This window comes from Anopheles marshallii, chromosome 3 (genome assembly GCF_943734725.1).
Source record: "Anopheles marshallii chromosome 3, idAnoMarsDA_429_01, whole genome shotgun sequence".
In the NCBI taxonomy this organism is placed as follows: Eukaryota; Metazoa; Arthropoda; class Insecta; order Diptera; family Culicidae; genus Anopheles; species Anopheles marshallii.
The window spans coordinates 20,193,014-20,214,689 of NC_071327.1; the positions used below are offsets into that span (position 1 = coordinate 20,193,014).

At 43.3% G+C, this 21,676-nt stretch overlaps 2 protein-coding genes across 2 annotated transcripts; one reads left to right on the plus strand and one right to left on the minus strand.

Moving 5' to 3' along the window:
* Window positions 1–14,897: 14,897 nt before the first annotated feature.
* LOC128714475 (GATOR complex protein MIOS) lies at window positions 14,898–17,973 on the minus strand. Its single transcript, XM_053809349.1, has 5 exons — window positions 17,847–17,973; window positions 17,596–17,778; window positions 17,389–17,529; window positions 16,956–17,075; window positions 14,898–16,894 (listed from the first exon to the last, which is right to left on the minus strand). Exons 1-5 carry the CDS (start codon window positions 17,971–17,973, stop codon window positions 14,898–14,900), a joined length of 2,568 nt encoding a protein of 855 aa, XP_053665324.1.
* Window positions 17,974–19,134: 1,161 nt separating this feature from the next.
* LOC128714211 (endoplasmic reticulum junction formation protein lunapark-B) lies at window positions 19,135–21,525 on the plus strand. The gene is made up of 5 exons (XM_053809086.1): window positions 19,135–19,161; window positions 20,046–20,275; window positions 20,354–20,940; window positions 21,011–21,256; window positions 21,323–21,525. Exons 1-5 carry the CDS (start codon window positions 19,135–19,137, stop codon window positions 21,523–21,525), a joined length of 1,293 nt encoding a protein of 430 aa, XP_053665061.1.
* The last annotated feature ends 151 nt before the right edge of the window (window positions 21,526–21,676 follow it).

A 21,676-nucleotide genomic window follows, 5' to 3' on the forward strand; every position in this document is an offset into this window, starting at 1 on the left:
TTTTTTTTTTTTTTTATCCGGGTTACCGTATCAGAATATCAAAAGAAAGTCGGCAGTCTTTAGCGCCGGCAGTCGACCGTCCCGGAGGTTCTTTTACGTGTGCCGAAAAGAGGAAGTGCACTATAATTGCCGAGGTGCTGGACCGAGCGATCGGGAATCTAAACGGAGGCGGAAAGCACCGCAAGACCGCGAAGGAAGCTGTCTTCTTGACGAGATCGAACAGACGGAATGTCGTTCTTCCTTTCCCCCACCAAAAGAGAGAAACAAAGACTAGTTCCTTTCATCTTTTTCGGCTACGCTTCCGGTAAGGGCTTCCAATTATGACCTCCGGTGAATTTCGCTCCTTTCTCGGGTGAGTTACTGCAGCATCTGTTCGTTTTCGTTCACCATTTTTTTTTCGGGGCAAAAGTTTATTGACTTTCGGGCAAGGACTTTCGGTTCTGCAGGACAGATGGTTTAAGAATTATGGGCCCACTTGTGGGAGATTGGCGAACGATAAGCGGAAGGATCTTTAATAATAACGGGATCGTACAGTGTTCCGCAAGGTCACACCAACTTATGCAACCAATGGAAGTCGAAGCAGGTTTTTTTTTGTTTTGTGTCAGGTTTTCTAATGCAAAACAAACATGTGAAGCATGTTTAACTTTCATACTACTGAAACTTTGAATCCATCCGCTTAAACCTCGAGCATTTCATCGGTGGAGAAGCGTAGACAGAGCTTCAATCTTGCACGGAAATCAACGAACAACCCGCATTCATCAATTACGTTATGAAAAGCGATAAGTAGATCAGAAATGTACGAAATCAATCGCTAAAGGCCGTGAAATAATAATGCTCAAACCACAACTCCACACCTATCAAAAACGCGCCTCATTTGGACGATTCGTATCGGGTGTTCTGCACGATCCCTTATCAAAGGCGTGTCTGCCTTTCCTATTTTGTTGCATTGCCACTTCAGCGCAAAAACTCCTTTCCACGATTCATGCCACGGAATGCACGCCTACATGATTCGTTTACTGGACAAAGCTATCGAAACCCATTTAACGCTTCTCAATCGGGTGTTTGTGCTGTGGTTTGAACGGACTTCGATTTCGTTTGTTCACAATTATCGCACGGTGCGTAGCAGTTGGAAAATAACGTACGCGCGCGAAAGGGTGAAACACGATCGCATGGGCCCGCCGTGATGAAAGATCCGTATCCGATCGGTTGGCGTTAACATGCCTTTTATTGCTAGTTGATCTCCATAATAAAGGGGGGGCGGCTAAAACACACACAGACACGCGATACCATCATAATACAATCCTAGTACATGAGTGTTAAAACTATTTCTGTTTGATGGATTTGATTGAAAGGGAATCAATTATGAGTGAGATGATAAAGCTAACCTCGTACTTGTTTTGCTGCCAAGCTTACAGTTGTTTCCAGCTCTTTTCTGATCAGTTATTAGATTTGTTTCAAGATGAACTGGAATGTGTGGAGGAAGATTTTTTTCCCCCTCGATTTGGATAATAATCAAAGTTGATTTGAATATCTGCACAAAATTTCTTCGCGAGACACATCTTTCATGCTGGAAAGCTTTGCAAGTGTGTGAAATGAGAAAGCTTTGCACAGAAAGAATTTCCGTCCCGGTACATAGTCCACTTTAACTTCAAAGAAATCCAGAGAGGATCAGAATTTTACCATCACTAGTGTAATACAGAGTTGGAACCAGTGAAGTATAGAAACAAATGTAAATTGTTCCCACTTTATGGGACATTTTAAAAATGTATTTTCACGATATTCGAGTTCTATTGGCCATTTCTGAACTCTTTACAATTTGAACTAGAATGTTACGAGGATTATCTAGAATTCTTCTTAATTTCTTATAGCGTTAAAGTGAATTTGATTCTGATCAAACCTACTTACCTCAAACCGCTTGACAGATTGGCCGAGTCGGAAGACGATCCAAGTGTGTAAGTTGAAAGAGCTTTGCACACAATTGATTTATTCTTGCAGAAGCCCAACAAATGTAGAAAAATTGCACAACTACCTCTACATAGTTCATTTAATCTTCAAAAGATTATTTAATATGGGATTAAATACCATTTCTGGATTCTTTTCAAGATTAACTGAAACGCGTGGAAGTAGATATGAGAATTCTTTTCCCATTTAGTTGATCGTTTTTTTTTTTTTATTTTGTCCAAGTTGTACTAGATTTTCTTCGCAGTTGATTGCGAATTCTTCCAATCTTCTGATGATATTTATTTCATTCTGCACAAAACAGTCTAGGCTGATGTCTGTAACAATTTTAACGTCGGAAAGCTTTGCATGCGAGTTAATTTAAAAATATTTACACCAAATCGACTTCAGAAGCTCGATAAAGATAAAAAACATTTCACCACTGCGTTCAATTTGCTTCATTTTAACTCAAAAAAGCATCCAGAAATGTTAACTCCACTACCCTGTATAGCAAGCAATTTACATTAAAACACTTTTTCATCAAACATGAGCAACAAAACAGGAGCAAATTAAATTTACGTTCAAGTCCTTTACTCGCATGACGAGTGTGCGATTGGAGGTAATAATTTTCATTTAGATCGAATTGGCGATTGTTGCATTGCATTTTAAAGGGAGAATAATTTGTTTCACGTTCCGTTTGCCATTTTAATTTACTGTATCGTTTGTGCAAATGCCGCACGGTTTTACTACTTAAAAAAGAGTATTGCTAACACTTACTGCCATGGCCGTAACTGGGAACACAGAACAAAAAAACATAATCTTTTAAATTGTTCTTATCTCGCTACAAATTGGCAGTGAAGAAATTGTTCTCTTCTAGGGTGAAATTAAATTGCCGCAGACAGAAAAAAAGGCACACACACTCACAGTGACCCAACTAACGAACCGTGTTTGCAGCATCCGTAAAGCAGCTAATCTACCAAATCCTGCTCCGATGGATGGGACATGACCGTTTTTTTTTTGTAAGATGCCTTCTCTCTACCCCGTCAGCACAGAACGAGTCTGTCTCCCATGGGTCAGTGAGTGGAGAAAAAAAAACGATGCCCCATAACACGCTGTTAACACGCTCGTAACACAGTTCATTTACTTCCGATCCCTGGAAACGATCAGGCCAGAGGCACCAAGGGGAAATGCCACATTTTTCCCCATCCGGATTGCAGCGAACAAAGGACGGCTTAATTTGAACACAAAAGTCCAATTGTGGACCAATATTTATTAGCAGCAGTGCAGCACCAATACCGCTGGGCCGGATTGGACGGATTGGCCCGGTGGACGAGCTAATCATCATAATCAAGTGCATTAAACTCATTAGCGGAACGTGAGTTTTTTGGGTTTTGTTTTTCCATTTTCGCGTGAGTGGCTAATTTGTTGATTGACACACGAACACGACGATATGCCTGGCTGGCGCGTTCCGTTGGTATCGACGTCGTGCGTGGGTTATTTCGCTGTGTAATAGGTTTTGCATGATTTGTTGATTTTGTACGAGCAGGAAGGCAGATACAAACATTTCCTTTATATCATACTATTTGGAATCAGCGCATGAGGCTGATTTGGAATGCTGATGAAAAAATATTGACAAACATTAGTGAATGAAACAAATTGTTATTGCATCTTCAGTCAAGCAGGCTTTGTGAAAATGATTTCGACGCCCTCGACCAAACAGCCTTACGCTAGTCCGAATCAAAGTCCAATGAAGAATTATTGATTAGCCTCAAAAAAATTGGACTAGAACCTCCTTTTGAAGTGTGCCATAAATTCTGTCGGTAGCATTTCTGTGAGCTAATACTAAGGTTGTTTAGACCTTTATCCAAGAAATCTCCTTCAGAAATCTCTTGAGATTAAAGACGAGATCAGGCGAGATCACACACGGTTTCACCTGATACTTTCAGACGAAGAAGGAATCTTCCCGATGACATTCTGTAATCATATTCGAAATCACCTGAGAAATCTGCTACAGGAGCGTGGTATGGTAATTGCCGAGGCATATATAGGGTTTCGAATCATATAAGGGAAGATTTGAACTGTTTGCACTTCATTGGGGGATATTTTCAGTCGATGGAGAGAAAAGTGCAAACATATAGGGAAATTTTGCCAAAAACGCCCTGAAGAACAGTCTGTCAATTGTTATCATTCGTTTTTGGTTGGATTGTCTTCAGTTTGTCTAAATTTCGGCGACAAAATCACGATATAGAAGACTAGTGATGAATAGATTCCCACAGTCATCTTCTTTACTCTAGAAAGTCCACCGTCATTAGAATTCGAAAAATAACAATTCTTTTCTTTAATGTTCAAAGGTGGGCAAGGTAAAGGATTCTGCACTTTTCCACAGAAAACCTTAAATAAAAAAACACCATCTCAACAGGAAAAAGCTTAAAATTTGCCCGAAAAAGCCAAGCATATTTATGACTGGATTGCTCAAATCGTATTCCATTGGTTCTGAAGGTGTTCTACAGTATCGGGTACAAAGAACTTTGTTTCACCTACCCTGTTACCTTACATAAGCAAGTGGCAGAACTGTGACAAAGTCCTTAGAAATTGCTATACTTTCTGTGCTATGTCTATCAAACCAGTTCATCAACAATTTGCATGGTTGTGAAGCGATGTCGTTTAACTAATTAACAATTATTTCACTGATTGATAGACAAAGTGATGTAGTAAATACTTGCCGAAATTGAAACAAACCGATGGCAATGCCACTCAAAAACGAATGAAAACAATTGACTGATTGATCTTCAGTGCGTTTTTAGCAAAATTCCCTTGTATGTTTGCACACTTCCCCTTGATGATTGCAAATTTCGCGACTGAAAATATCCCCCAATGAAGTGCAGAATTCCCCCTAAACGGTTGAAATTTTCTCTTATATGATACAAAACCCTGATAGAGAACGCACACCATGTCATTCGTTGGTGTCCAGTCCAAGTAGCTGTAGTAATTTTTAAGACCTAGAATTCGCGATTATTTATAAGATCGATGGCTAGACATTGATGCACTTTGTATCAGAACGCAGTTAATTTCTACTGCTATTGAAGGTTACTTCTGCCTACGGGTAACCGGAATTAGACTCCTATTATTATTATATTATTACTATTACTCCGGACTATTGCTCCTCCTATAGACTTCCTATTGAACTCTTATTTCCTGGTTATTTTGGCATCTGATTTATCTAGGAGGAGGAAGAAATTATGCAAACAGTTCGAAGTATATACAAAAGACATTAAATGCATCTAGATGTAAAACTTCTCCACTCCTCGGTCGATAATGTAATTCAATCAATGCTTTAACGTACACAATAGCATAGCTAGGAACTCATATGAAAAGTTGTAAAAAAATCAGTACATATACCATGTACTACTTGTTATTATTTTGTTAACTATTCATATTTTGTTGCGATTGCATAAATTCCTGTACAGCGGAACCAACCCACCAAGAGGCCATCGCAGAAAAAGTGCAGCATTTTGCAGCCTGCAGGCTAAACCTGTCCGGCGTACAAGCAATGCGCCGCTGTAGCGTCACGATCCTGCTAACCACGTTCAATCATTAATCTTTCCAACACCTTGACAGCAAACTTTCGAAACAATGTCGACGGCCGGTCGACGCATTGAAGTAGGCGAATGGGCAGGTGGTGGAGGTGGGATGGCTTGGAGGTGGGATGGGTGGAACCATTCGCGAAGCTCAACCGCTTTTCCGATCGTTAATTCAACCCGATACAACCCGATCAATTTTCTAATTAAACCAGCTTCTGTTCATCCGAACCGAGGGAGGTGTGCGAGTGCCATCGAGTGGCAGATAGCGCGCTCGCTAACGATGCTCGAACTTGTGTTGGGCACACAGCAGCCCAGAGAGAGAGATGGAGAAGGTGAGTCACCACCATCATCACCGCGCAACCGATCGCTATATCCACCGTAAACCTTTTTCTAATTCATCTTTTAATTAGATCCATCCAGGTTTCCTTTCGGTTTGATCTCATTAACTTCGGGTCCGGCGGCAAGACCGGCAGCCAAGCGTACATGCCCGGCCGGCAAGCGTGCGTAATCGAAAGGCCAAATATTTAAATTAGAAACATCGTCCTCCACCCAATCGTCTCCTCGTCACCTCGTGGCTAAAATGGCGATTGAGATGAAATACCACTTTTTAATTGCTTTAATGATCGTTCGATTCGATTGATCTGGCGTTACGAATGAACGACCAAATATGACGTGCCGGGAGCCGGGCCGATCTTGCTTTGTTGCTGCAGAGCATGATTTTCCGTTTTTTTTTTTTTTATTTTGCGCTTTCTTTTGAGAGTCGATGCATGGTTGTTTGGCCTCTTTTCTTTCGCTCGCCGAGTGTTCCACCAGGTCCACGTTTTGCACGTTTGGTTTCGCTTTGTCGGGGGTTGCATGAGTCTTGCCTTATCACGATAGCGCAGGGATTGAATCAAGAATATGATTAACGAATAGCTAATTATTGAACAAATATCTAACAGAAGCGGCTGGCTATTAGCCGTCTTAGCCGTGTGCATTTTTCCTTTTGCGGGAAGCGATACAAAGTGGCTTATAGAAGAGTAGGCATTGGTACGGTTTGTTGCGTCACTTACCTTCCCGCCCATTCTTACACATTTTCTCATAATTAAAAAGACATTCGATGTCGGTTGGGGAAGCAGTAGTACAGTTTATACCATTCGCCATACTTTATACCACCCATCAGTCCCAACCGGCCGTGTAAATGAGTCCTTCGCACCGGCACGGATCGGTTAGTGACGAAAATAGAGCTGAAAGTGATTATTTTGAAATTAGCCCGAAACCATTGAACGTTTCATTTTTGCATAGCTGAAGAAATTAAGTCACCCCACCGAGCACAAAATCACATCACCCGGGTGTCGGTGCAGGTCCCGCGCAGGAGGTTATTGGGTTACACCAGGTGCCATTTGTCAACTTATCAGCGATCAGAAAGCTCACGATGATGATCAGCGACGAGCACGCACCAACACCGCGCAGTTTCGGGAACAAAGCAACAACAAAAAACAAAACCCTCGCCCAAAAACCTTCCTTTCTATTGTTTTTTCCCCTGGACGGGAATATCCAGTGCCGCCTGTCTAATTATATTACAAACGAACGATTAAATAATAATTTGTTTCCTGTTGACATTTCGGTCGCTGCTGCTCACGCACACGCACGGTCCCCGGTGTGGTGTTTGTGTTTGCGCGCACGATGAACGCAATTAGGCGACCTCATTATTTTCGATGGCCCGGTATCAATTTCGGCTGTAACCATGGCTAATGACTTTTGATTACGATGCGTTCGTACCAACCGACCGTGGCCGACAAACAGGAATGTTGCCGGGGGATTGGGGATGCAAAAGATTTTCCTTCGTGGGCGATAGGCACCGTGTGCCGAGGCGTACGGGAGACGGCGACCGCATAATCAATGGAGACGCTCGTGAAAAGACCAGAAACATTCCGACCGCGATGAGACATTTGACGCCGCGCGGCGCTTAATTACAAACGCTCCAGATTGGTTTTAGCGCGGCGATTGTGCAGTACCGATCGATACCCGACGGACAGTTCCATCAGCCGTTCACCGTGCATCATCTAGCCCCCGGATGGAGTCCGGATGGACATATGATTAAAATATCAATTTCCGATATTAGAACATAAGGCCGCTTGCTTGGCGTCCAACATCGGTGCCTCATCGCACATTGCTGCCCCGATGCCGCCTGCCGTACCCGGCAATTACATGCTTCCACCTCATTTAATAGAAGCAATTACCAGCCAGGCCGGCCCACCAAACGGGCCGCGCTCTCCACCATCGGTTGGCATCGTTTGTTTGGTGCTGATGGTATGAAACTTGGGAAAACTATTACTAGCGTCGAGCGCAACAAGAGCCAGTGTGTGGGCCCTTCGGTTGGGTGGGAAAATTGTGCCGGTTCTCACATTCTACTTTGTCAAATCTCATCTCAGGGTTGGCGTGCTTTGGCAAGCGGACTCGGTCTATTGGTCTTCATGTGATTGGTCACTTTCTAATGAGCATACAAAACGAAACAACGAGATAGTCATTTTTTCTGCACTCTTGTTGGTCAGGAGGCTTCAAGCATTCCCTTTTTTTGTATTCCAATTACGCTTAATTTATTGTGCAAATATTATACGAGTGTACGAGACGTTGTCCACTGTGATTTCGGCACGACACTCTGTTCTCATTGATCTCCTATTCCAGACTTGTTTAATCTCTCCTCAATACTTAACGCTAAGTTCATTCTTTCAACATTCTTTCACTTCTTAATACCCTGCAACATTTATACACTACATCTGTAAGTAGATTAAGTAGTTAAGAGTAGTTAAGATGTATCTCAAGAGATCTTTAAGAGAGACCTTATTGCTTGATGTTTTACAAGATCATGTGGATTTTAACCTGTTCACAACGTAATATTCTTCGTTAATACTACGGAATTCTACAACAGCCTACTAGGACTACTTCTTCTTTCTGGAATTACCTTCTCGGAGATCTCGGACCTGTCAAGTATGGATTTTCAGGACTATTATTTACATTGTAATTTGGATTAGTTAATGCAATCTCAATTTGTAGCGAATTTGAAAACGGACTTGTTGTGTGAAATTTTGACTCCATCTTCAATGTACTTCCGTAGCATAGGGGTTACAGTCATCACTCATCATTGCGTCATCAAACAATCCTGCAGAGAATATTCAATAGTCCAATAGTTCTACGATGTCCCACAATCTAATGCTGGCATACAATACATAATACAATACAATACTACTTACAATGTACTCTAACAAGGATCAGCATCTTTGTGAAGAGTGATTGATATTGGGAATCGACTCTCAAAAGCATTCATGAATCCTCGGAGCAGGTCGGAGCGAATTTGGAAGTCATCAATGTGGGATGATTCATGAATCTTTGAGAATTCTATCTTTGACGATTTATACGATTTATAGTTCTTTGAGGACACATTTGATGACGGTGTTGATTCACTTATATAAATTGTTAGTGCCGTAGTGAAGAGATCTTGTTTTGTTTGTGAGGTCTTTCCAGATTTGGGCCGGTTAAAATCTATCGGATTTAGCCCGCGGGCCGCACTTTGCTGATTCCTGCACTAAAAGATGCATAGATTCAATATATTTTACTTCTGAGGGTAAATTCTGAATTCTGCAAGTGTCACTTTCGAGGAATTTAAACCGAAAAACAATAAGAAATCTTCTCTAAATACTTGATCCTTATTGGCCCAATCGCTAAGTATGTAATCTCAAATGTGGAGAGCATCTTTCTTAACTACATTATTTGATCAACCCCCAACCAAATGCAACACTAGCCTTATTAAAAAAAACTCATTAGCTACTTAGTATTTAGAATCGAAATCATATCTAAGGCAACCATAACAGTGAACTGTAACGTGAAGTAGAAGAAACAATAGAGAGACCTTCATTCTTGACTAGACACGCACGGCGTGTTCATCAAGGTGTTCCTCCCCACAACCTCTGGGTGTGGCCCGGTCGAACAAAATGTTCTGAATGTTCTGTGAAGATAATTTTGTCACGATGATACACTGCTTTTAGTGGCATTTGACAAATTGGCTAGATCAATTTTGGGTCTTCTAATGCAATCGCCTACTATGTGTTTATTGTGTACGGAAATGTCTTCATCAGGTTGAGAGAACACTAATTTTACGATCGTATGGATGGGTAGTCAGTCTATGATGAGCTTAGACTGAATTACGGAAGAACCTGAAGTTCCGTTCAGTGTCCTCTCCACAGAGAAATAGAGATAGTTAAATAATTTTATTTGCTACACAACATGAGACACACTCCGCTAGAGAATTTTTCTAACCTAAGCTTTTATTGCTCATTAAATTAAATCCTATTCAAACGCTACTCTGTCTGCAACAATGTAAGTTCGCTGCTCATCAACAAAACTGTGCCTTTCCATCGTTGCATTTTCTTCCCTACGGCAATTCGGCAGTGAAACCTGCGTCGATGTTGCTGTACAACATCGCTCAACGCTCTGATCTTGCCGCCGTTGGACGCCTTAGACGGGGCAGATAAACTTCGAGAACAAATTGATTTAGGTGTCGATTCAATTTAGCAACAACCGAGCGTAAGCGCTTACGCAGCGAGCAGACGAATTAATCTGCTGTTTAACACTTTAGCCAGCCGAAAATACTGTACCATCATTAATGGCAGGCACCGTCAGCATTACCCACGAGCCGAATTCGATCATCGGTTAGAATCGTTTCCGTTGCGCAGATGAGCGTTACAGTAAGTAACGATCGTCAATTATGGTAAACTACTGGGATCGATTGCCTCCACCACTGTGTAATGCAAGAGTGAAGCCTCCGGGGTGGAGGGAGTCTTGGTGTATTTGTGTGTAAGTGTGTTTGTGTTGTGTGCGGTGAAAGAAAAACGCTCAACACACCTTCGATTGTTAGGAAAGTTAATTTTCTCGGGCTGGATGAAACGGAAATTGACTTATCTTTGGTCAATTTGGTGGTTAAATCGTAAGCTGTAGGCCTCGCACCTAGAGCGCTCAACGGGGGAATCAACTCCAGCAACAACCCCGTGTAAAGACTGGAAGCAGGTAAAGACCTGGTGGTGAAGCTCGTAATCAAACAGTGTATTATAAGCAACAACACAACAAAAAAAACCCCGTAGCTTCTGCCACGCTACGGTCGGATGCGTTTCATCAACCCGCGGCTAGTTTGCCCGGGCGCAAGAAGGCAAAAACCCATCCAAATTGAAGCGTTTATTTTATGACCTCTAAGTGCAACTGCAGCAACCATTCAATCGCGACCCGAAAGGTGCTGGACGGTTGCGGTTTGAAGCTTTCGTCACCATCGTTGCCGAACGACAAAATGAGATCGTGTCCGGTTGTGGCAAAGCCTGCCGGTGGTGGTGTGAATCCATCCACTGTCTAATTGGCTAACGAAATTGAATTCAATTTTCCGCAAGTGCACCGGATGCACTTCCACTCTGTTGTCGCTATTTCTTCACACTATGCCCTTTGTTTTTTTTTTTTTTGTTTTGTTTTGTCCCTCCAATGATGGAGGAGATGGAGCTAATGAAAATGGATCACCGGGCATCTTCCAGTGCCTTGCGACGGATGCAATATTCTTTGTGGACAGGAAAAATAAAACACACACTCACGGACGCCACCACCGACAACCGTGCTTAGCCGAGAGTTAATTGAAAAGTGAACGGAACAACATTCGTACGATCGTCATCCTTTGGGAGTGTTTTTCGCATTCGGATAAAATTATTATTAGCGATAATAAACCGCTTCCACCGAACGGGGCAATCGAACGGGGCAATCGGCTGCCACCGCGTGCCTCCTCGGGACATTCGCGAACCCGGGCACCGTGTGACCGCCGACGATAACCTGTCGTAGTGTTCGTAATCGTGAAACATAATTGATAATAAACGCTTATAATACACCGTCTGCCCTGGGTTCGCTGGATACGTTCGTTTCTGCTGTCGCTTGACGCTGATCGAACCGTGAGACGCACCGGAATGTGTTTTTTTTTTTCTCGGGAGACGAGCGGCCAGGCAGGCCGCGCAGTGGGACTGTAATTTTCAGCAATTTAAATAATTCTAAATAATATAATTTTAAGCGCCGCCCGTGATAAAGCTAATGGTAATGAAGATCATTTTACCGTTTCGTATTTACCGTGCATGGGGGATGTTATGTTCGGAGGATTATTTTGTTGTAGTACGTCACGAGTGTTTTATTAACCTTAAAACTACAAGTTATTAAAAATTGGGAAGCACACTGAGGCATACTAGTTACTTCTGACGCAGTATTCGGGGATTTCCCTTGTACTTCAACGCGGATTTTACGCATTTTATTTACCAAACCCCATTTTTTGTTATTAAAAATCTAAAAAAAGTGCTTCCTTTCAATGCATTATCCATTCAATTCATTATTACTTAAATATTGTAAGGTTTCAAGTTTCGCCTTTTTCGGAAGTTGAGGTGGAATAAAGGGTTGTTGTAATCAAATAGTAAATTTTAAGCAATTTCAAAATTATGCTCGTATTGGTCTGGAACAGTTTGAGCTAGATCTAGAATTCTATCCATTTTTTTATATTTACCAAGTTGAAGTTGAATCTTGTTTAAGATATCTCAATTAACTCATTTTCCTTGCCTTCAGGATGGCAATCCAGAAAGCTTTGCTTAGAATACATTTTAATTTACAAGAATTCTAGAAATTCAATAATTTCAGATCACTTAGAGAGATTCTAGGTCAACTGAAACAGTATCCTGAAACGGTGCCTAATTTGAATGTTTGCTACTTTTTAGAGCTTGAATGATTGAAAAAAGTCACAATTGAAATTAAAATATTTAACCTTGAAGGCAACAAAGCAAAAACCGAATTGATGATGGCACCACCAGCGGTCCTGCTAACAAGTCCTAACTTACGAAGAAGTGACGTACAGATTGGTGAGATTGGTGACGAACGAAGCTGGAGCTCTTAATCCCCAGGCCCCAGTGTTTTAAAGGGACAATGGAGGCGCCACTACACTGACGAGCTTTTCCACATGTACGATGAACCCGCTGTCGTACAGCGAATTAGACTCGCCAGGCTCTAGGTGGGCTGGTCATGTCATGAGACGGACGCCGGACGACTCAGTCCGTAAAGTTCTTTAGGTCTTCAAATTACATTCGGCAGTACAATAAGCTTTACAAATGTGATCAATAGAATCTTCATGGAACACCATGCAAAACCTCGAAGAAATCGAAAGATTCCACATCCTTCGCTCCGTAGCCCACTTCAACTTAAAGAAATGATAACTTTATCACTCCACCACAAACACTCTGTATCGAATTCTTTCCCAAAAAAAAAGCTCTCCTATAGGTTATTTCCTCACTGTGAGTCAATCTTGTCTTTCGTTACCATCGTTGCATAAACATGCTACCTGAACTCTCCGCCTGAAAACTTCATCAAAAATTACAATTACTTTTGTGCCGCCGTTCGTTCCAAATGGCACTAAACACAATGGGATTAAATTTCTTCGAACGCGTTAAAACGCACCCTCACACGCTGACGGTGGAAGCGCTTTCCGGTGCGCCAACCTAATCAAACCCTCCAGCGCCACGCATCCATTCTAGATACGCGTTTTACGATCCCCGACAGCCGGTGTCGGCGGAGTCGAGCGTGTCCGGCTGATTTAATTCGCCGGTGCAAGACACACATTTGCTGTTATGGCACTTTCTGACGCCATTTTATTCGCACTCGGGTCACCTTCCGGCGTTCGCCCATCCCCTGCTTTGCCATTAACGCAAGCGAAGAAACAAACGATAAGCATTAATTTAATTTTTCCATACTTTAAAACGGCATAAAGATAAACAACGCTATTACGTTCGTTCGGTTTCATCCCCAAACGGCACGTTTGCTCTCCGCCGATCGCTGTTGTGCACTATTTCTTTAATTTCTTCGTGGAATTACATAAAACGCACGAAACCCTTTCGGGCTGTAGGAAATCAGCTTCTGGTAGAGCCGTCTCCATCGTCCGCGCACCTCTGTTCTGCCTCGTCCAAGCAAATGTCGGCGTAATTACGTTAATGGTCAAGCGAACCTTCATAACATCGCCATTTGCATCGAAAACAGTGCGGCTCTGTGTAGCGCAAGGCCGCTATCGTAAAGGGTTCACGAGAGAAACGGTCAAATTGAATTCCTCGTCCATGCTTGGGAACTTCCAAGAGATTTTTTTATTCCCTTGGAGTATTGCTATGGTAAACGGTGTTTCATTTTTCCCTCGTGAACATGTGACATTTATCGTCCAACTCTTTAGAAAGGCGATGTCATTCACTGCGGATGAAAGTTTAGTAAACTCTGCCTACAAAACCAAAACCAAAATCCTCTCTCAACATCTCCAAAGATGAAAAAATGGCCACATTTGTCATTGCTAGGGCCAGAGCAAAAAAGCTTAAAACTCGCAAAATTTAATAACGTATCGCAAATTCCATTACATACCCACCACTAATGAATGATAAATTTAAATTAATTACTTCCAATCTCGACCATCAGCACCAGGCGTGTCATTGCAATTCCGCGCATTGGCGGTGCCGCCACACCACCGTCACCCGTCTTTGACCAGCTTGTACCCACTCGCGAGTCACAAGTCCTTCGAAAAGGGCGCTTCTTTTTGCCTTATTTGCTTGTTAACCCCATGATTAACCGGTTCCGGAACGATTTAGCTTGCCATGTATTTGCCATTATTATAAACCTTGTGCCTTGGCTTTGCCGAGTTATTTACGTGTTGTTAAATTGTTTTATGAAACCCCCACCTACTCCAACTACGCACAATAAGCGCGGTCACACCAATACTACTACTGCTGCGCTGAGCTGTCCGTACAAAATGGGCGGTGCTTACTGCTAATGCTCGGTGGGGAACATTAAGCAGGCCGCGTTAAAAGTCTTCCCCTTCTCAGCATTTCGGTTTTGCTTTATCGTTGCACATGTCTATACCCTGTTGCGTAAAGTTAATTTGATTTCTTAGCAGTTTTGTAGCTTATTTTATGCTTCTAAATTTATAACATTTCTTTCCATTTTCCTTTTCTGATAGGAGATGAGAACTAACCTTTTTAAAGTATAGTTAAATAACAACATCTTTTTTTGTTGTTGCACATACATGATTTTATTAGCCATTTCTTTGGCCTTTATCCCCCTGGTTCACACTGTAAAATATAACCCTTTTCGCAAATAAAACAATAGTCAACGATCCTCTTTGAGGACTGACGACAAATAAAAAGTACATTTAACGAACACAAAAAAAACAATTCGAACACACCAATTCTTTCAAGATGCGTTCGAACATCATCCCTAAACATAGCACTTTGCTTACTGGTACAGGAACACCAACTGGTTGAGACATTCTGGGGTCATTGCAACCTAAAATAATGTGGACAGCTGGTGTCAGGAAACGCTATCCTTGTCACGCGGGAACTGTGGCATCGGCAAATCTTTGGCAAAGCACTTGCAGTTACACGAAGTCACCGGGCATTCGGTGTTTTGGTTGAACCACTCCGTCAGATGTTCGGTGTGACCACCGTGCCGGCACGTTTGACACCAGCTGAACCACTTGGAGAACGGTTTCGATTGCCACCCGATCTGGCCGTGAATGGCTTGGCTCTGCGATATGGCACCCATCGTTGTTCCCATGTGTAGCAAACACAACGCACACCGGGGCAACGGTTTGCGGCAATGCGGACAGGAGGACAGTTTGTGCATGGTGGTAGCGTTTCCTCGCAACCTTGCATCCTCCTGCAACGCGATCGATACATTCTTTCCACAAAAGTTGCACAACAGAAACACGGACCGCGAACTGCGTGGTGGTGACCGAATGCTACCGAGCGTAATGTCCAGCTGGGACCGTTGCTCCCACAAACCCCACACGTCCAGCATGTCCCGGTACGTTGCGATCCAGTACTGGACGCGATAGTTTGCCAGCAGCTCCGAGGTGAGAAAACGGGCCGCAATCAGCGACACCGTTTGTACATCTTCCGTTCGATCGAGATGACTCTGCAGCAGGCTGATACCATCGTTGCTTGCACCCGTCAGTAGTAAACCGTTTAAATCGCCCGTCTCTATACAATTCGCCACCATGCCCTTGGTGTACTCGGCTAGTTTCACATCGGACAGAAAGTTGCAAGCAAATGCCATACGATCGCTGAGCGAAATTTGCGTCTCGTTCGTGACCGTTTCGAAACCATCCTTTTCGTACGCCAGAAAGGAAAACATGCACCGGAGATACGGATCGTCGATCTGGGTACGGGCCGCACCGCACTGCTTCCGCCACAGCTCGGACCGTTCGGCGGAAAATCCGGACAGTGCGATGGCGGCTACGCGCAACAATGAGCTGGGATCCGATGCCTGGTCAGCTCCCCGGCCCAATATATCAATCGCCAGACGCACCCGAAAGTGAAAGCACGCTAAAAGGGCCGCTCTCGTGTACTCTCGCTTCGAGCACAGTTCGTCCAAAAACGCGGTGAAGGTGGAATCTTTCTCACGCTCAAACGTCCATCCACACAGCAGCTGGGCGACATCGCGCTGCTCGCTCCGATAAACCACCAACCCGCTGCACATGCTGAAATCAACCCATTTCGTGTTGACCGGTTCCGACTGTGACATTGGTGGGCCGTCCAATCCATTATTGACGCCGAGAATTTCCTTCAGACCCTGTTTGTTCTCTTCCTTTACCATGTGGCCAAGCATTCGCCAGACAGCTTGCAAACCGTCGTTCTTCTCCACTAGATCACCATTTCGCTGTAGGTCCGCCATCAGTCCATAATTCTTTAGCGCCCGGTGTTGCATCGTTTCCGCAATGTCTTCCTCGCTGCTATCGATATTCCATTGATTCAGCGAATCGGTTGGCGTTGACGAGCGTGTTGGCGTTGCGAACTGGCGCAGATCGTTACCGTTGTTACCGAACAGATTGTTGTTGTTATCCCACGATACGGCCACCCGCTGCGGGATGCGGTAATCGCAAATATTGCCAACGCTAGACAATGCCAGCATACGTTCGAGATCGTACGGATGCCAGGAAAGGTACGCCATCGACGGTATTCGGCTCGTCATCAACATGCTGGACGTGGTTTGAAAGGGTGACACGAAACGCTTCACCGAATGTGGTTCACCGCCATCCATCTCCGAACCCGGCCAATGCAAATCGATTAAATTTATCAACGGTGAGTCGCGCTGTAACGTCGACAATACGGACGAACGAGTCGGGCACCAGGACAGTTGGCTTATACTCTTTTGCATCTGTATTTGACTTATTGGTTTCTCCAGCGAACGGAGATCCCACAGGTTTATAATATTCTCGACGTAACTTGCCAAATAACGACCGTTCGGTGCGACACAAACGCCATTCACTGTGCGAGTGTTTGCCACTGTTGTGAGGACTGGGTTCTCTATTGGAAAAAAATGGTATATTATCAACAGGTTTACAGTACTATTTGCTGCAATACCTACGTCTAAAGTCCATCATTTTGATGTACTTGTGACTCATGCCTGCTATCAGCACCTGTGGGAATGTCTTGTCCCAACAGACCGAATGAGCGGTTTCCGACAATCCGATCATGCTTACGATCGCTGCAATCAGAATGTGAATTTATGTATTTAATTTCAATAACTGCATGGCTCGTAAAGTAGTATACGCAAATGGAATCTATCTTAAAATTCCCACGAATTTTCGTTAAGCCAATTAAATAAAGCTATAAGGTAATTTTACAAAGCTTTGTTGGTAATGGTCGCAAATTGAGCAAAGAGGTCTAATTTGCTTTCGGACATGACGCGTAAATCGCGGTAGATATATTCCCGTCCTAACGTAACATCCAATCTGCCCAATCCAATTGACCAAATACCAAATTCCTAACTATTAAGCATTTGAACATCATTGTCTTACATGATTGGTTTGGAACACCACGCTCGGTGTCCCAGATGGTGATGCAATTGTCGGACCTGTTGCGATCGTGTCCCATCGCAAGGAAATTGGGTTCCAGCTCGCTCCAAGCGATACATGTGCATGCTCGCGATATTCTCGGTGCTGTATGGGATAGGCAGATGATAACGTTTCAGAAATGCTCTGTGAAGAGGATATACGGGGACTTACTGAATTCGACATTGTTTTCGGTCACAAAGTTGCATAATGCAACCTTTCCGTTCGGCAGACCAGCTGCAAAATTGATTTCTCCTCCACCATGGTAGGACGGTGCTACAGTACGCACAAACTGATAGCGCGTTTCGAAGGCAATCAATGTGGCAGTGGTTGACTTAGAGATATCCAAATTTATATCTACGGGAAATACAACGAAAGAATTGTTTTAATTTCCATTTACATTACACCGAACTGTCCAAACTTACTCGACTTCTCGCCATGATCGATGAGATCGTTTTTCACCTGATACAAATTGATTTCGGAACTAGCTGCGGTCAAAAATCGATCCGAGTACTTCGGAAACCAGTGCAACTCCACAACCGTTTGAGACATTTTGTAACTTGTTTTTCAATTCATTTACGTCCACGTTCCGATGCGACTTAGGTTGCTATGGTTAATTGTTGGATAATTATTTCACTTTCGTCTGGTGAGGAACACAAATTTTAGCTTATTCGTTATCAGTTTAGGAGTTGTTTTGGTTGCTTTGTTTATGTCGCCCTTTTTCCGACACATCCCGCAATAACTTTTGACAGCGCAACAGCAAGATCCCATGCGGTCACGTTTATTGACAACAACATAACTTTGAATTTATCAGAAAAAAAATGTTTTTTTTTTCTTTTCAGCAAATTAATCCAACATTTGTGGTAACGAAGAACACAATTTCATTTTTCCCTCAAATAAACTCTCCAAACAATCAATTTGTGAGGAATAATTCCATTTTTGTTTGGATGCATCATCAGACGGCCGCAGAATTATCTTGAAAATGAAACTCACGGTTGAGTTTGCTAGAGCATAACTGACTTTGCGTCGTCTTGAAAAAATCAAAACATCTCCGAGGAGCGAAAATAGTTTGAGCCACGTTAAAACGCGTAAACTACACTGCTGAGTCGGTAATACTCCGCGATAACGTAAAGTTGCACCATTTTACAGGAGTGATTGTAACAGGTTCGTGAATGCAGGAAGCGTATCAGCAAAAGCGGATTACGGAGCTGCATCATCTCTGTAAGCGGTTTGTCATTGACGATAGAAGAAAGTTCAGTGACGCGATGATGGTGATGAAGGACTTTTAATTGAGATCATTTGCGTGTGTTCCGCAAATCACCGGCCGTGTGTTCCGTTTTTTTTGTACTCATCCTTTCGGCGCCTATCTGTTGCACAAAGAGCAGAGATCCAAGCGCGTTGTACAAGTTGGTGGACATTTGATCTATTTTTGGCAGAGTTGCCAAGTAGCTTGACCGCAAAAAAAAGAATAAGCAAAACCGCTTGAACATTTCATGGATTTTAAATTTAGCATTACCGCTAATACGCTCGAATGCGTTTTTACGGCGAGATATGAAAATGAATCTGTTTTTGCTGGTGAACTGCGTCTAACTTGAGTTTTGGAATCTTTTCATCGTTTCCACAGTGTACCAAACGGAGTGAATTTGCATCAGAGCAGCAGCGGTCAACAGCATCGTACAGCACCGGCCCCACTTTCCCTAGGGCGATTACACGATGGGGGTTATTATATCTAGATTTCGGGTAAGTATATCTTTCCTACCATTGACCTTTGATTGCGCGTGAAAATTGCACATGTTTCAGGAAAAGCAATGACGAACGGTTTCGGCGGCATTATCAGAGAAAAGGATTGCGATAAGAAACGGACGCACGCCTTAGTTAATCCAATTTAACGATTATACTTTCGGATGGGATGGTCACAAACCGTAACATCCATTCGGCTTGTGGATGTTTATCAAGCCTTTGTTTATTGAATACAATTATGACTAGTTTTCACTTTTATTTGCTACTAGTTTACCAGCATCATGCACCATGTTCCGGGGTGTAGTTTCAATCACCTTTTAACGATAGGGACCGTTACGTAAAATTTAATGGCAAAGGTCACCCTACTTAGCTAATCAAATGCCGATGATAAAGTGAGACTGTTGCACAATGTGCAAAGGGAACGTGTGTTAATTAATTTGCGACGCTAAAGAAACCAAAACCACCTGCCAACGGTTATTCCACAAAACAACCTCAAATAAGCAAAAGTCCAAAGCAAATGGTATAAATCATTATTTTGGAGAACGTAAACCCAGACGGGTATGTTGCATAGTTTTTAGGCCTGTTATAAATATTCAATTCGATCAGCCGTACACGCGATACAACAACCAAGCGCTAGAGTGGTTGAAACGATACGGAAAAAGGGAAGTAAAATGCGTCGAGATTGGGACTGCAATGTTTCACACCAATTCCTCGCGGGGTGCACTAATGATTGTCCAGTTCGTGTGTCTGCCTGCCATGTTCAGCGAAGCATGTGCTGTTTTCATACCCATCTAGCCTTCCCCGACTCGAGCTTATGTGTGTCTTAATAGAAAAATAACTTTTACCTTTTTGTTTTTGTTTATCTTTGCCGGGGGGCTATATAGAAAGAGAAAACAACTTTCCAGAAATTGGAAGAATTGGAGGAAAAAATCAAAGATTTTGAAGCGTACACAATTAGCACCCAGGAGCGGCGGAAACGTTTTGTGGGCCGATTTTTAGTAACTTCGATCGTGCTGTACGTGTTGGGATCGTTGATATTTTATTTCATCTTCTTCCCGCCAACGTGGAATGAGCGGATCGTCCATTCTGTGCCCCTACTCATTTGCCCTATACTGTAAGTATGAGCCTCACGTAGCCTAATATCAAAGATAAAACTTTATTCTAATCCATTTTGTTTATTTCTTTTATGTAGCATTTTTGTGCTAAAACGGGTTCTAGCATGGCATTACGAACGAAAGTTGCGGTTAAATGCAAACAAGCTGAAGGATCTTCGAGCGGACAAAAAGAAGATCCTAGAAAATGTGATGGAAAAGGAAACGTACAAGGTGGCGGTAGAAATATTAGACAAGTTTGGTGAAAAATCACACCGCATCCAAACGCAGGCATTCAACGCATCTTTGACGCCTTTGCGTGCCCCCAAACTAATGCCCGTTGGCCAACAACCGGCACCTCGAATGCAGTCTCCGAACGTCCCACAAAGACAGATATCTCCTCCATCGATGACAGTACGTTCTGCTACACCGATGACACCGCAAATGCGACCAGGCGGTCCAATCCACACACCGCAAACAGCTCCCAGTTTGATGGTACGGGCACCACCGCATTTGCCGCAAAGTCCGATGTACGGGACGCGTAATAACGCGATCTTCCGAAGGACACCGTTCCCCATCATCAACCAAAACCAGAAGGGAGTTCTGGAGAAGATGGTCGATTACTTAGTGGGTGATGGACCAACCAATCGATTTGCCATGATTTGTTCCGAATGTTGCATGCACAATGGTAGGGTGATTGGATCGACTGCATGTGAATCCCTTCAAAGATGATCATTACTTTCGATTGCTCATTATAGGAATGGTTCTGAAGGAAGAATACGAATACACTGCTTTCCGGTGTGCTTTCTGTAATGCATTAAATCCGGCGAAAAAGCAGCGCCCCGTTGCTCCCCGGCTTCCATACGAACAGAAACAGCTTGACAGGCTTTCGCAAAAGCCCGACACAAGCTCAGGCTCGGAAGCGGAAGACGGCGAAGAACTCTCCTCCGGATCGTCTCAATCGGGCGAACCTCGAAGCCCGGGCGTAGGAGAGGAAGAACCCTGTCAGTAAAATGTTATGGTCGATTACATAGGACACATGTTCTAATCTCATTTCTTCCTTTCCACAGTTGAACCAGAGCAGGAGGTAAAGGAAGAAGATGTGCGTAACATGGCAAGTAGTGAAACGGAAAACGCGTCACCCGATGTTGTCGCTAGTACTGCTGCCGAACCCGAATCGATAGTAAACGAAAGCGGAGCGACAGCAGACAACGCCGACAGTACCGAAGTGCCAAGTAGACCGGAAACAGTGGGGTCGAAAAAAGTGGACTGAACTCTTGTGTTTTGTTTTTACTCCGACTCAATTTGTTGGTTTGTCTTGTTGCCCTATACTGAACCTAAATGTTTCAACTCCCGTTTGAAATTTTATCCAACTCTTCTTCATTTTACGGTCCATTACTACTAACGCACCACAACACGTCGAG